The following is a 15,762-nucleotide window of genomic DNA, read 5'->3' as shown; positions in this document are numbered from 1 at the left end:
GGGAGGGTGGGGACCGCTGATGCCATGTCATAATCGGTATTGCCTGTGCTTGATGGATTCTGAACACTGACTTTTTCTCCCCCCCCCCCCCTTTTTTTTTTAATTCATTAATTTTTTTTCTTTCTTTCTTTTCTTCGTTTTTTTTTTTTTTTTTTTTTTTTTTTTTTTCTCTTCTCACAGCTTGGAACATCGCCTCTGCACCTGGCGGCTCAGTACGGTCACCTATCCACTGTCAAGGTGCTGCTGCAGGCCGGTATCAGCAGGGACGCCCGGACTAAAGTAGACAGGACCCCACTTCACATAGCGGCGGCTGAGGGGCACGCGAACATTGTGGACGTGCTTATAAGGGTATAATGACACCCAGAGGGCAGAACTTGCATCAAATTCTGGTTTTTGCCCCCTTTTTTTATTTTACTATTTTTTTTTTTTTTTTTTTTTTTTTTCCCTGAAAAGCAGAGTTAACCGCCTTCTGTTCCCTCCTAGAATGGGGCCAGCATCAATGCTAAGGACATGCTGGAAATGACGTCGTTACATTGGGCCATGGAGCACAATCGGCAGGACGTGGCGGACCTGCTTATCAAGAACGGGGCGGACCTCTACGCTTACAGCAAATTCGGCAAAACTCCCTTTGATATTGCTCTGGAGAAAAATAACCCCGTGCTGCTCATCTTGCTACAGGTAGGTGGGGGTGTAATTGCCTGACGTTGCGCCTGCGGTCTAAGAATAAAAATGTCTCTGTGCTCGCACTGTACTGGGGGTGATTAGGGGTTATTATTCGAAAAAGAGATAGAGAGATATATATAATTTTTAATAATAAAAGTGTGTGTGTGTGTGTGTGTGTGTGTGTGTGTGTGTATATATTTTTTTCAGTGATTATCACTGTAACAAGCAATTGTTTGAACTGTCATGAATGGCTTTCATTGTTTACTATTGTGGTGCTGTAATTGGGCAGCAGCTATCACATGGTACAGGGTGCTGCGATTGGTCACCAGTGATCACATGGTACCTGAGCCAATCGCAGATCAAACACAGTAGTAAACAGTGATGGATTTGATTCGTGGCTATGGTTTACGGTATGACCTGATTACACATCGATCACACAGTACTGCTCACAGTGGTCCGATACTGAGCACCGGTATCCGCTGTGCTTTGTGAAGATGGCGGTTGCATTTTGTGCCTCTATGTGCCCCAGGGGGGCACAAACCAGCACCGCGAGTTGACTTGGTTGTCTGTCTTTTTTTATGTTTCAAGTAGTCAACTTTTTATTTATTTTAAGTTGTGAACGTTAATCCATTTTGTTCACCCAGGAAGCAATGCAGGAACAGTCCCGTACTATGACATCAGACGGGGAAACAATCACCGTATCGTCACCACACTACATCTTCACATCGGGGGAAATTGACGCTTCCGGTACTGTATATAACCTCCTGGCAGCTGAAATGCTCATGTCATGTTTATGTCATCAGTGGGATAAAGCTTGTTTCTGGGCAAAAAAAAATAAATGTGCCGTGGGACATCTAGTAGAAAGTTCTTTGTGTAATGACCGTATGAAGAGGTGTGTGTGTGTGTTTGTGTGTTTTTATGATCTGTAACCAACAGAACAAGAAGTGTGGTGAAATCCAATGCTATCAATGAAGAGAGGGAAACATGACAGAGGTTCTAACCATTACCCACACACAGATGGCTGAATCTGCACATAGGTGCACCCAGTGCTACAATAACCTTTTTGCTGCCCCAGAACAACATCCCCCCCCCCACACACACACACACACACACACACACCTCTATCTTGTATGTGATTATCCATCAATGCATTTTGATTTTTGCATACCCCTTCCCAAGAGCCAGCCTACTACTTGCTTCAGGGCTGAGGGGGGGGCCTCTGGAGAGGAGTGGTGAGGCCGGGTGCTGTGATGTTTTCAGGAAGTTCTGTTCAGAGCCCCCTCAGCCCCTCCTGGTGCAATTTTACAGTTGGACGAACTTCCTGGAACAGGAAGCCGTAATAGAAACTGTCAAGACCCATAGTCGCAAAGGAAGCATCCATTCTACTATTAACCACTTCAGCCCCCCAGAAGGTTTTACTTTTCTTTTTCTTTTTTTTGCGGTGGACAGATCGGACACTTGACACATTTTTGGGTCTATTGACATCTATACAGCGATCAGAGCTATAAAAATGCACTGATTACTGTGTAAATGACACTGGCAGGGAAAGAGTTAACACTAGGGGGCGATCAAGGGGTTAAATGTGTGTTCTAACTGTATATGGGGATGGGACTGAGTAGGAGAGGAGACATTTCACTGTTCCTACATAGTAGGAACGAAGGACATGTCTCCTCTCCTCTGCTAGCACAGGCATTTTGTGTGTTTTACACACACAAATTCCTGTCTTGGCGCTCGTGCATGCGATCGGCGGCCACGCGCATCAGGTCCCCCGCTGCGCAGCGGGCTCTAATGCTAGTCCAGATTGCTGCACGTTATTGTGTGTTTTTATTTTTATTTATTTTTTTTCTCAACTTTCTATCTACTGTATTAAATCTTCTGCCCTTGTTTTAACTTTGGTTAATAAAACTTTTTTTTTCTGCCAGTAAATAACTAACTTCAACAGTCCACTTCCTGTTTCTTGTCTGGTCATAAGCCTAGACCAGTGATGGAGAACCTCAGCACCCCAGATGTTTTGGAACTACATTTCCCATGGTACTCATGCACTCTGCAGTGTAGTTGAGCATCATGGGAAATGTAGTTCCAAAACATCTGGGGTGCCAAGGTTCACCATCCCTGGGCTAGGCTTATGAAATCATGCACAGCGCTCTCTCTCTCATTTTCGTGAGAGTTTGCCAGGAAGGGAGGGAAGGTGAGTCCATAAGAGGGCCAATGAGAGCTGGAGGGGTGCCTCTGTGTAAATCTAGGAAGTAAACAGGCAGCAGCTGTCCACAGTTAAAGTGCGTCTGCAGCCGGACCTGGTGGAGGGGATAGTTGGTACAGGTAGTTATAAAGGTCATTGCCTATTGGTCGAGAAACCCTGGTTGGGAAGGATGGTCTACATCAGTGGTCGCCAAACCGAGGGCCGGTGTTCTGGCAGATAGTGTCCTGCCATCATATAGATATATTCCTACTCTATGTCCACTTGGATGGTGGGGCTATAACCTGGACTCACGGCGCAGGCGCCGTTCATCCTCGGCTATTTTCGGAATCTGTGTTGCTGTGTACTGCGCATTACACAGCGGACACTATCTGATGGGGGACCTTATATGATGGGACACCGGATGTGGCCCTTTACGTGCCCCCCCCTTTTTTTTTTTTTTTGTCCCTTGGGTCACCACTCCACCAACAGCCACCAATGATGGGGCACCATTCCCCCTACTGACACCATCTATGGGGCACTATTCCTTCCATTAAAACCAATGATGGGGCACTGACGCAGAGGCATTTTTTTTTTTTTTTTTTTTTTTTTTTTTTTTTTTTTTTTTACTCCCATTGATCAGTCCAGCCCCCCCTAAAGCCTGAAGGACAGTAAACTGGCCCTTTGCTTGGAGAGTTTGTAGACCCCTGGTCTACATCATGCAGGCAGTAGTGCCATGGACATCTGAAGACGGACCCCTCTTCATGTAAACAGAGCAAGACTTGGGAGTGGAGCGTCACATGACCAAGGCTTTGAGTGATTTTAAAAGGAGGTTTTTTTTATATAAATAAAAAAAAAAATGTGTGTGTGTGTGTATGTATGTGTGTGTGTATATATATATATATATTATATAAAAATTTTTTTTTTTTTTTTTTTACCAAGCCAATTACAGAGCATATTGGGGGGGTGGGGGGGTAGTTGTTGTCCAAGAGATGGGCTTCAAGCCAAACCTTATTTTTTATTTGATGGGTGGTCAGGGACCGTTGATTTTGTAAAGGGATTGTTGGGTTTTACTTTTATCTCCGCAGCCGGGAAAAAAAATAATTGTATGTGTTGTTCTCTCCTCCTCCCCCCCCCCAGGCTCTGTTGGCGAGTCGTCCGTCCAGCAGGTGATGGAAAACGGCCAGAGAGTCATAACCATAGTAACGGATGGCGTCCATTTGGAGGACCTCCACACCACAGACCACATCCGCCATCCGCTTCTAGTGACGATTCAGAATGGCGAACAAGGTATACCCCCCCACACATCCCCCCCCCAAATGTAGTATGACGTATGTGTGGTCAGTGTTGCCAACCTACCGGATCAGAATTTACTCACATGGCACCAAAAATTTACTGGCACAGCGAAGGTTTTACTGGCTGCTGGTTAAAAAAAAAAAAAAAAAAAGATAGAGGGCAACACTGATATGTGTAGACCTGGTCAGCCTGGTATTGAGAAATTACAAACCCCTTTTTCTGGTGTAAATTGGTAAAAGCCTTCTCTTTGGATACAAAAAAATAAGAATAAAACTGAGAATTTTTCTGCTGCGACAAAGACTTCTGGGCTTGATCCACGGGCAGATATAACCACATATACCAATGTGTGGGGGATGGGATATGTGCTCTACACTGCGGCTGTGGTGGGGGTGAAAGGGCATGGAGGGGAGATTAGCTACATTTTTATTTATTCAAACCTGGAGGGGGGGATATGATCACCTTGTAAAAATCCCAACTGGAAGCTTCTGCCTTCTTTCTTCTTCCTCCTTCTTTTTCCTTCCTTCCTTCTTTCTCCTTCCTTCTTTCTCCTTCCTTCTTTCTCCTTCCTTCCTTCCTTCCTTCTCTCCTTCCTTCCTTCTCTCCTTCCTTCCTTCTCTCCTTCCTTCCTTCTCTCCTTCCTTCCTTCTCTCCTTCCTTCCTTCTCTCCTTCCTTCCTTCTCTCCTTCCTTCCTTCTCTCCTCCTTCCTTCCTTCCTTCCTTCCTTCCTTCTCTCCTTCCTTCCTTCCTTCCTTCCTTCCTTCCTTCCTTCTCTCCTTCCTTCCTTCTCTCCTTCTCTCCTTCCTTCCCTCCTTCCTTCTCTCCTTCCTTCCTTCCTTCTCTCCTTCCTTCCTTCCTTCTCTCCTTCCTTCCTTCCTTCTCTCCTTCCTTCCTTCCTTCTCTCCTTCCTTCTCTCCTTCCTTCCTTCTCTCCCTTCCTTCCTTCTCTCCTTCCTTCCTTCTCTCCTTCCTTCCTTCTCTCCTTCCTTCCTTCTCTCCTTCCTTCTCTCCTTCCTTCTCTCCTTCCTTCCTTCTCTCCTTCCTTCCTTCTCTCCTTCCTTCCTTCTCTCCTTCCTTCCTTCTCTCCTTCCTTCTCTCCTTCCTTCCTTCCTTCCTTCTCTCCTTCCTTCCTTCTCTCCTTCCTTCCTTCCCTCCTTCCTTCCCTTCCCTCCTTCCTTCCCTTCCCTCCTTCCTTCCCTTCCCTCCTTCCTTCCCTTCCCTCCTTCCTTCCCTTCCCTCCTTCCTTCCCTTCCCTCCTTCCTTCCCTTCCTTCCCTTCCCTCCTTCCTTCTTCCTTATAATTTTTGACTACTACGCACTTAAACCCCCTTCCTAACGAGACCAATTTTCAGTTTTTGGTGCTCTCACACTTTGACAATTCATGCAACACTGTACCCAAATGAAATTTTTGTCCTTTTTTTCACACAAATGGAGCTTTTCTTTTGGTGGCATTTAAAGCGGGGTTCCACTGTCTACTAGCTTTATTTTTTATTTATTTTTGGGGGGGGGGGGGGGAGGAATGTCATTGGTTATTCTATTAAAATTTATCACTCACTAGTTCCATGTTTAGACTCTCCTGCTGCTGGTTTTCAGCGCATATAAAAACGTAGAAAACGTGCTGATGGTTGTCATCTTGCATGTGAAGCCCACAGGCATCCTCTTCCGGGACACTGCTGCTGATGCACCAGCATGCACCGCCCGTTCAAGCGTCGATCTCGCGCATGCACATTTTATTAAAATTGGAGCGCCGACTAAAAACTCAGGTTGCCATCACAACGGGCGACGTCGTAGGAAGTCCCGCCCCGTTGTGATGGCAACTGAGATAATAGCGTGATAACTCGCGCCTTGGCGCTGCACAGACTCCTGGGAACAAGAAAGGAGGATCCCAGGAGACAGTGCGACACAGAGGAAATGTAGGCCTAGCCACTGCAACACCGCCCATATCCGCAGCGACCAGAACCCGGAAATGGCCTGTAACAAAAGACTGAACAAGTCACCACAAAGGTACAGGTCCTCTTTATATTTCACAGAGAGGAAATAAGTTTAGGGAGATAGTGTTTATAATTCGGGTGGAGCTCCGCTTTAATCGCCGCCGTTTTTTTTTTTTTTTTTTTTTTTTTTGCGCTATTAATCAAAAAAGACTGAAAATTCTGTAAAAAAATAAATAAAAATAAAATAATTCTTTGTTTCTTTTAAAATGTGTTGGCACTGAGCAGCGCTGTGGGCACTTCACATCCAGCCCACAGTGCCTGCTGCCGTCTCTCCCCTATCCGCCTCTCCCCTCTCACTGTACCGATCGGTACAGTGAGAGGGGAGAGAGGAACCGGCGTCATGACGAGACGCCGGTTTGTTTATAAGTGATTGCTACGTCGTTTGACGGAGCGATCACGTGGTAAACGGCCGCGATCATTGGCTGTTTACCGTGAGGTCACGGATGTTCCCAGGTGCGTGTCCCAGGGGGAGCAAGATTCTGTGAGGATTTTCATGGACGCCCTCCCAGAATAAGCTGACCGTGCTGTAGCCATCTTTCGGCTATGGCCCGGTCGGCATGTGGTAATGGAATATGCTGATGTGGGTGCAATGTCAGGCTCCTGCAGATTCTCAGGATAGCTGTCTGATACGGGAAGGCAGTTACTTTAGAGCAAGAAGACGAACGAACTACAAGAGCCTGCACCCTCAGTGTATTGAGCACTACAAGCCATCAGCCGCAATGGCTGACTGTACTTGTAGTCTATTCATTCACTGGAAACTGAATGACGCGACCCATGTGGGTGGAGTCCTGCACTGCCCCACGCTGTTTTTAAAGCGGGAGTTCCGCCGTGTTTTTTTTTTTTTTTTTTTTTTAAATACTGCAGCTGCTGACTTTTAAAATAAGGACACTTACCCGCCCAGCGCGCCCGCGATGTCGGCACCCGAAGCCGATCTCTCGATCGCCTCTCGGGTGCTGCCGCCGCCATCTTGGGTATGGGAATCGGGAAGTGGAGCCTTTCGGCTTCATTTCCCGGTTCCCTACTGCGCATGCGCGAGTCACGCTGCGCAATAAGGATGGTCCCCGCTGCCTCTGGGATCCGTGTGTTTCTCAGCAGGCAGCGGGGGACTTTCGAAAAGGGGCGTAATCTATGCCCCTTTCCACAGATAGCTATGCCGGAAGTGGGTGCAGATACCTGTACAGTACAGGTACCTGCACCCCCCCCTCCCCCCTGAAAGGTGCCAATTGTGGCGCCGGAGGGGGGGGGGGGATTCCAATGAGCGGAAGGTCCACTTTAGGGTGGACCTCCGCTTTTAAATTGTGACAGCGATCACTGGGAGGGGTGCATGCTGCACATGTTACACCTTAAACATGGGTGTAGCATGTTCAAAAAGGGGAACTTGTCCTTTTTAACAGAGAGCTCAGAAATGCTAAAAGATGTTTCATGACATTAGCAATCCCACATTTGTGATGCAACACAGATGAGATGGCAAATCATGCGCTGCACCCCGGGTAACCTGAAACAAGAAGTTGCTCATCTCCTGGGGACAAGCTAGGTGGATGAATACATGGACGTAGGGGAATTAATCAGCCATGATATTAAACTGCAGCCGCAACATGTGAGCCTTTCATTACATCTAAAGTAATGCCTAGATAAAACGACAACAAAAATTGTGAACGTGTGCAGTGCATTTTATCAGTATTGATGTCCCCCCCAGTGTGTCTTTAAGTCTTGGGGCAAAATCTGAAATGTCAGTTTTTTTTTTTTTTTTGGGTGGACAAGCTGCAGATCTTTGAAATGATGTCTGATACAACTTGTAAATGAATTTCGGGCCTCCACACATTTTTTTTTTGTTTCCAAATTGGTCTGTGGCCTGTTGGCCTGGCGCCCGTTTGGTCCATGGCAGTGATGGTGAACCTCGCCACCCCAGTTGTTTTGGAACTTAATTTCCCACGATGCTTATGCACTTTTTTATGCAGGGTAGTTGAGCATCATGGGAAATGTAGTTCAAAAACATCTGGGGTGCCGAGGTTCACCATCACTGGTCCCATGGTCTGTGGCCCGTTGGCCCATGGTCATTGGGGTCAGCTGGAGCACCGGTGGACCTGGTTTTGATTGTCCTCCTCTTCTCATCCCCCCCCCCCCCCCAGTTGTGGCAGTACCACAGGAAGACGTCATAGAGGAGGTGGTAACAGAGGATGAACCTCCCCCACCCAAGAGACTAAAAACAGAACTCGTTGAACAAAACACAGCCAGCAGCACGGTAAGGAACTTTGTAGGACTGAAACTTATCTTTGAAAAGTCCCAAAACATAACAAGGGGGAGCAAAGTCATGTGTGCTGTGGGAGGTTTTTTATTTTAATTTTATTTATTTTTTATAAAAAAAAAAAAAAAAAAAAAATGACCACTTGAAAACTAAGCCTTTTGCTGACACTTGTTGCATATTTTTATTTATTTTTTTGCTAGAAAATTACTTGGAACCCCCAAACATTATATACTTCTTCCCCCTTTTTTTTATTTTTTTTTTATTATTTTTTTAAAAAAATTTTTTTTAGCAGAGACCCTACAGAATAAAATGGCAGAAAAAGACACCTTCATGAATTAAAAAAGAAAAACCTGTAATATTAGCCCAATTTTTTTGTATAATGTGAAAGATGTTACACCGTAATTGGGTAAAGCGTCACGCTTTAAAATTTTGCGCACACCTGGAATGGCGACACACTACAGCACTTAAAGTGGAAGTAAACTCCCCTATCGTTTTCAGCCAAGGAAGCTGCCATCTTTGCCTCTGTTTAATCTTCAACTGCTATGGTGCTGCACATGTGATTCGTTATGACACCAGCCATTGGATGGTTTGGTAGTTTGGCTGAGAGCACAGCCAATGTGCAGTTAGCATTCCTGGCATTCCTTTTTTTTATTTTTATATATTTTTTTGCGTTCATCAGTTCAGAGTTACAGAAGCAGTCTAATGATAGAATTATTGCTCTCGTTCTAACGATTGTGACGACCCCCCCCCTCACATATGTGGTTTGAACACTGTTTACATTTGCTGGCGCAGCGTGCGTATGTGTTCGCGCGCAAGCACGGAGGGATCGGTCATTTTACTTTTTATTTTTTTGGCCACTTTTCTTGCTGTCACATAGAATATAAACATCCCTTGTGACAGCAATAGAGATCGGAGGTCTATAAGACCTTGCGCTTAAAAGCATGCAAAATGCCAAGTTGGGCTGTTTTGAATATAGACTTTTTTTATTTATTTTTTTTTACGCCTTTTTAAGACTCAAGTAAACCAAAAGTGATATCACGACGTCACTTTGGGGTTACTAGATCCAAGACCTGATCAAAGCTGATGCCGGCTTTGTTGGGGTCTACAGCCAGCCGACGGATGAGCCGACTGGTCGCTCTGGCTTCCCAGTTTGAGGGTTGCAGAGCGCCCTTAAACCGCAGCGTGCACAATGATGTACATGTATGTGATTTTTGCCGCCCTGCTGCAGTAGACTTACTATAGCGGGTCAGCAAGTTTTACTGCGGCTGTTTTTGAAGTGGAATACTGTTGTTAGGGCAGCAGATAGCTGCCATAACCCCCAGTATCCTCAACAGCAGGCGGTCCACTTTCAGATAAAAGTGGTCTCTCTGTGGTGGATTCGCCACGAGATCACACTGAGTGCAAACTCAGGACGGGGCGCTTTCGATATTTTATTCTTATTTAATTTTACTTTTTATTTTTACGCTGTCCTTTTAAAAAAAACATTTATTTTTTTTATTTTTATTTTTTTTAATATACTGAATACATTTTTTTTTTATATATAAATATATGAAAATAATAAAAAAAAAAAAATATAAATATATATATATATATATATATATATATATATATATATATATATAATATATATATATATATATATATATATATATATATATATATAATATTTATTTCAGTATAAAAAAAAAAAGTACTTTTTATTTTAACACTGTCCTTTTATAAAAAAAAAAAAAAAAAAAGAAGTTAAATAAGAATAAAATATTGAAAGCGCCCCGTCCTGAGTTTGCACGCAGAAGCAAACGCAAGTCGCACCCGCTTATGAGACCGGTATGCAAACCACACGTGAGGTATCGCCGCAATCGGTAGAGCGATAATTACATCACTAGACCTCCTCTATAACTCAAACACTGGTAACCTGTTAACATTTTTAAATGTCGCCTATAGAAATTAAGGCTCAAAGTTTGTTGTCATTCCACCGCAATTTTGAAGCGTGACATGTTGGGTCTCAATTTACTCAACATGGACATTATCTTTCACAATATAAAAATTTACTTCTTTAATGTGAGATCTGGGGTCAGATAAAATATAAAATATAAAAAATTATATAACTTTACTGTTCTCTTTATCCCCCCCCCCCCAATAAAAAAAATTACACTTGTAGGAGCGCTACGTCACGGTGTGACAAAGTATTGCAACGACCGCCATTTTATTCTCTAGGGCAGGGATCCTCAAACTACGACCCTCCAGCTGTTGTGAAACTACACATCCCATGAGGCATTGTAAAACTCTGACATTCGCAGACATGACTAGGCATGATGGGAATTGTAGTTCCTGAACAACTGGAGGGCCGTAGTTTGAAGACCCTTGCTCTAGGGGGGTCTGAAAAAAATAAAAAATTTAATGTTAGAGAGTTCTAAGTAATTTTCTAGCAAAAAGAAAAAAACGGATTTTAACTTGTAAACAGCCAGTCTGAAAAATAGGTTAAGTAGTTGAGCACTTCAGTCCTGGAAGGATTTACCCCCTTCCTGATCAGAGCACTTTTTTTTTGATACGGCACTGCGCCGCTTTGACTGACAATTGTGCAGTCGTGCAACGTTACACCCAAACAAAACTGACGCGCCGTCCCGTCCCCCCCCCCAAAAAAAAGACCTTTCTTTTGATGGTATTTGATCACTTCTGGGTTTCTTTTTTTTTTTTTCTTTTTTTTTTTTTTGCGCTATAAACAAAGCGTCAATTTTGAAAGGGGGGAAAAAAGCAATATTTTTTTACTTTTTGCTAGAATATCCCCCAAAAAGATATTAAAAAACAAATTTTTTTTTTTTTTTTTATCAGTTTAGGCCGATATGTATTCTACATATTTTTGGTAAAAATCGCAATAAACGTATTTTGATTGGTTTGCGCAAAAGTTATATTGCCTACAAAATAGGAGTCGCCTTTTTTTGTTTATAGCGCAAAAAAATAAAAACCGCAGGGGTGATCAAATACCACCAAAATAAATCTCTATTTGTTGGGGGGGGGGGGGGGGGAGAAAGGACGCCAATCTTTTTTGGGAGCCATGTCGCACGACCGCCCAATTGATGGTTAAAGCGACGCAGTGCCGAATCGCAAAAAGTGCTCTGGTCTTTGGCCTGCAAAATGGTCCGTTTTACTGATTGCATAAACCAAACATTATAGTTTACAATCAGTAAATGCTTATTGGGTGTTTTTTTTTTTTTTTTTTTTTTTTTTTTTTTATTGGATCAGTTTTATAGCAGAAAGTGAAAATTTTGTTTTTATTTATTTATTTTTTTTTTGTTTATAGTGCAAGAAAGCTCTATTTATGTTTGGGGGAAAAAAAAAACATAACACAACGTCGCACGGCCGTGCAATTTTCAGTTAACCACTTCAGCTCCGGAACGTTTACCCCGTTTCATGACCAGGCCATTTTTTTGTAATAAGGCACTGCGTTACTTTAAGACCCCTTTCACACCAGGGCGTTTTGAAGCGTTAGAAATAGCGCCTGCAATCCGCCCTAAAAAAGCTGCACCATTGTCTGTAGTGTGAAAGCCCTCGGGCGGTGCGCTGGCAGGACGTCAGGGAAAAGTCCTGCTAGCAGCTTCTTTGGAGCGCTGTTTACCGCTCCTCCACTGCTGCTCCCCATTGAAATCAATGGGACAGTGCTGTAATACTGCCGGCAAAACGCCGCTATTGCAGCGTATTGTTGGCAGTTTTAACCCTTTCTTGGCCGCTAGCGGGGGGTAAAAGCGGCCGAAATGCGCCGCAAATACGGCGGTAAAACGCTGCTAAAAATAGTGCCGTTTTACCGCCCACGCTATGGGCGGTGTGGTGTGAAAGGTGTCTTAAAGTGGAGGGCCGCCCTAAAAAAATAAAAAAAAATAAAAAAATTACATCATGGGGGGGAAAAAAGAGAAAAATGTATTTATTTTTTAACTTACCAGAAATGCCTGTTGCTAGACAGATTGTCCTAATCTGCCTCTACCGCGGTGATCTTCAGTCTTCTCCACGTTGTCTTCTGGGGAATGGGGCGCACTGTGTTCTGGGACACGCACAGTTCCCAGAACACAGTGCGCCCCATTCACAAAGCGACACGCGGCTCGCGCATGCGCAGTAGGAAACGGGCAGTGAAGCCGCAAGGCTCCACTGCCTGTTTCCCTTAGTTAGAATGGCGGCGGCCGATATCGTGGGCACCCTGGACAGGTAAGTGTGCATATTAAAAGTCAGCAGCTACAGTGTTTGTAGATGCTGACTTTAAAAAAAAGAAAAAAAAAAAAAAAATTTCAGCTGGCCCACCCTTTTAACTGACAACCAAGGTAAATCTATTTCTTATAAAAAAGCCAGGCTTCTTTCTTTCTTTCTTTCTTTCTTTCTTTCTTTCTTTCTTTCTTTCTTTCTTTCTTTCTTTCTTTCTTTCTTTCTACATTTTGAGAATTTAAAAACGGGCATTTCCAAAGTTGCAATTCATGGATAGCAGATGTTTACAACCACAAAGATGGCCGCAGTCGGCACGTTAGCTCCACCCTATGCAACGCCCCTGATGACGTTGCTATTGGACGAAACGCCGCGTAGGGTGGAGCTCCAACTTCGTGACACTGTAACGTGCCGACTGCGGCCATCTTTGTGTTTGTAAACATCTGCTATCCATGACGAATTTTAACTTTTGATATGCCTGTTTTTAATTTCTCAAAATGTGGGTAGCCCAGCTTTTTATAAGAAATACATTTTACCTTGGTTTTTAAATACTACACCATCCTCTATCCTATGCATGTACCTATAAATTGCCCTACGGGGGAAGCCATAGGGATGTCCCTGTGCGTCAGGGGGGCGGGGTCACCCAGTCATGTCACCATGTGGCCCCGCCCTCAGTTATAAAAGAGCTGTCACCTGAGAGGACGGTCATTAAAGTGTGGGCTAGGTCGGTCGCGTGCGTGCGCGTGCGTGCGTGTGCGTGTGTGTGTGTGTGTGTGTGTTTTTTTTTCGGTCTGGCGGAGCAAGAGAAGACTACTTCGTGGGACTTTTTTATTTTTTAATAAAGGACTTGTCCCCAAGCCGTGTCATGTAAGGGTTGTGGGGATGAGGCCCTTGTCAACATGGGGACACGGTGCTTTGGCCATGGTGAGGGGGGGTGCTCTCGCACCCCCCCCCCTCTCTTTTCCTGTGGCCTGCCAGGTTGCGTGCTTGGATAAGGGTCTGGTATGGATTTTTGGGGGGACCCCCATGCCATTTAAAAAAAAAAAAAATTGGCGTGGGGTTCCCCTTAATATCCATACCAGACCTGAAAGGGCTGGTATTGAACTTGGGGGGATATAAATTTTTTTATAATTTTTTTTTTTTCGAGGTTTCCCTTAATATTGATACCAGACCTGAGGGGGGGGGGATTATGCTCCGACACCATGCTTTAAAAAAAAAAATTTTTTTTTTAGGCCGGTCGCCCTGATGAAGCCACAAAAATGCTGCAACGACAGCTACAAGAAGCCAACCTGCGAGCCAGCGAGTACAGGCAGCAGCTCCTGGCCAAGGAGCAGGAGGCGGAGGGCTACCGGCTAAAGCTGGAAGACCTGGAAAGGCAGCATGTGAACGGAGACGACACCACGGAGGTGATAGTAGAGGGGGACACGTACATCGTGTCAACGGAGGAGATGGACGGGACGGAGGTCACGGAGGTAGAGACAGTGGAACACCACAGTGACATTACCACGATGTGAGGCGCGCGGCGGCCTTCGTAAAAAGGTCTCGGATGTACAGACTTCTTTATTTTTATTTTTTTTTCGAGATGTCTCAGGAGAAGCTACAGGGATGGGCTGGAGATTGGTGATCTGCTGTCCAATGTTGGGAGGCTCATCAAAAGTGCTGAGAATTTTTTTTTTTTTTTTTTTTTTTTTTTCGACCTCTGCCCTCTATTGCTTCCATTCCAGGTGACCCGGCGCAGCAGTCTTTGGGCTCTTAAGAAAAGTAATCCGGTAGGTTGGCCTTTCAAAGTTGGCCTGCCGCCACCACTGTGGGTTATCTCAAAATGAGCATATGATGGAGAAAATATGAACCTGACCTTGGTTTTTAAAATGTTTCTTGGGTCGTAGCCATGAGTGTAGGGACTTGCGGTGCCTACGGACACCCGAGTGGGTCCACCTTTTTTGCCCAAATAGAGGTTGATCTTCTTGACTAAAACCTGTAGATTTTTTTCAGCACCGGACTTTGTGAGCATTCCATTCCAGTACTAGGAGCCCCGAGCATGCGCTCTCCATGACCGCCAATTATCGGTAATCGCATGGGGGGGGGGGTTGTTTACAAACGATGATTGCCGCTGCCTAATACAGTGTCTAAAATATGCGTGCTCAGCGTGTATAGAAGGTTTCCAGGAGGAAGCCTTCATGCAGAAAAGACATTAAGGGTTGAATTACTAAAAACTAGCAAGTGCAGAATCTGGTGCATCTCTACATGGCAGTCTTCTAACTTCAGCTTGTTCAATTAAGCAAAAAAAAACTTGAAGCTGATTGGTTTCTATGCAGAACTACACCAGATTTTTTTTTTTTCTTTTTTTTTTTCTTTTTTTTTTTTATGAAGCAATTTAAAAACTTTTTTTTTTTTTTGTTTAAAGGCCACAGTCCTGCTTTAATGCTGTTGCTGCCTGTATAATCCTTTTTTTTTTTTTTTTTTTTTTTTTTTTTTTATGCCAGCTTGGCTTTTAGGCAGCAGCTACAAAAAAAATCTAAAATCCTCAGATGCAAAGATACAAGCAGCTGAAGTCACTTCTGAGTGGATCTCCTCAGCCCCTCTCCCATCTGGTGAGCCCATTCACTAATGGAGGGCTGAGCGTGACGACTACAAGAAAATCTTCATGTCAACGTGTCTGCCTATATCTATGGATCTGCTGATTGTTCACTGTTAACATAATCTTTTTTTTTTTTTTTTTTTTTTTCTATATTTTAAATTCTTCTTGGTCTTTCTTCTTGGCCGCCTTCTTCCTTCTTCTTGGCCGCCTTCTTCTTTTTTTGTCTTCTTTTTTATTTTACCATATATGCTCCATTTTGACATCCAGGATTGGTGGCAGGCTCACTTTAAAGTGCAATCCCCATACCCATAAATGTGAGGTTGGTGTGTTGGTGTGTGTATATATAGAGCTGCCTCCAGAGACTTTCCAGTGTATTTTTGTGGCTTCCAAAACTGCAAATGGATTTTTTTTTTTTTTTTCATTTCTTATTTTATACATGTTTATTACGAATTATAAACGCGTTTATTTATATATGTGAGAGGGAGCATCAGATAGTTGATCGTGTACAGGATTCGTTTTTAAATTTTTCTTTTTTATTTTTCCAAAAAAGTCTTTTGAAGTGGATCTGTATCTGAACTACTAGTGAATTATGGTCTACGTTTGTATAGCTTTATTCATATTGAAACCCCC

The 15,762-nt window shown here is 43.9% G+C and overlaps 1 protein-coding gene across 1 annotated transcript in view; it reads left to right on the top strand.

Annotated features, from left to right (window-relative positions):
* The window catches only part of GABPB2 (GA binding protein transcription factor subunit beta 2), a 23,824-nt gene extending 9,663 nt beyond the window's left edge, over positions 1 to 14,161 (top strand). Inside the window, exons 7-12 of the mRNA XM_077463445.1 lie at positions 181 to 348; positions 484 to 678; positions 1,308 to 1,410; positions 3,980 to 4,129; positions 8,251 to 8,363; positions 13,787 to 14,161. Of these exons, the coding sequence (XP_077319571.1) occupies positions 181 to 348; positions 484 to 678; positions 1,308 to 1,410; positions 3,980 to 4,129; positions 8,251 to 8,363; positions 13,787 to 14,068 (1,011 nt within the window). The 3' untranslated portion in view covers positions 14,069 to 14,161. The remainder of the gene's footprint in view (positions 1 to 180; positions 349 to 483; positions 679 to 1,307; positions 1,411 to 3,979; positions 4,130 to 8,250; positions 8,364 to 13,786) is intronic.
* Positions 14,162 to 15,762: the final 1,601 nt, after the last annotated feature.

This window comes from Lithobates pipiens, unplaced genomic scaffold (genome assembly GCF_037356315.1).
Source record: "Lithobates pipiens isolate NorthernLeopardFrog02 unplaced genomic scaffold, aLitPip1_a1.2 Scaffold_30, whole genome shotgun sequence".
Taxonomy (NCBI): Eukaryota; Metazoa; Chordata; class Amphibia; order Anura; family Ranidae; genus Lithobates; species Lithobates pipiens.
Note: the sequence above shows the minus strand (reverse complement) of the source record. Positions and strands in the feature narration are given on the sequence as shown.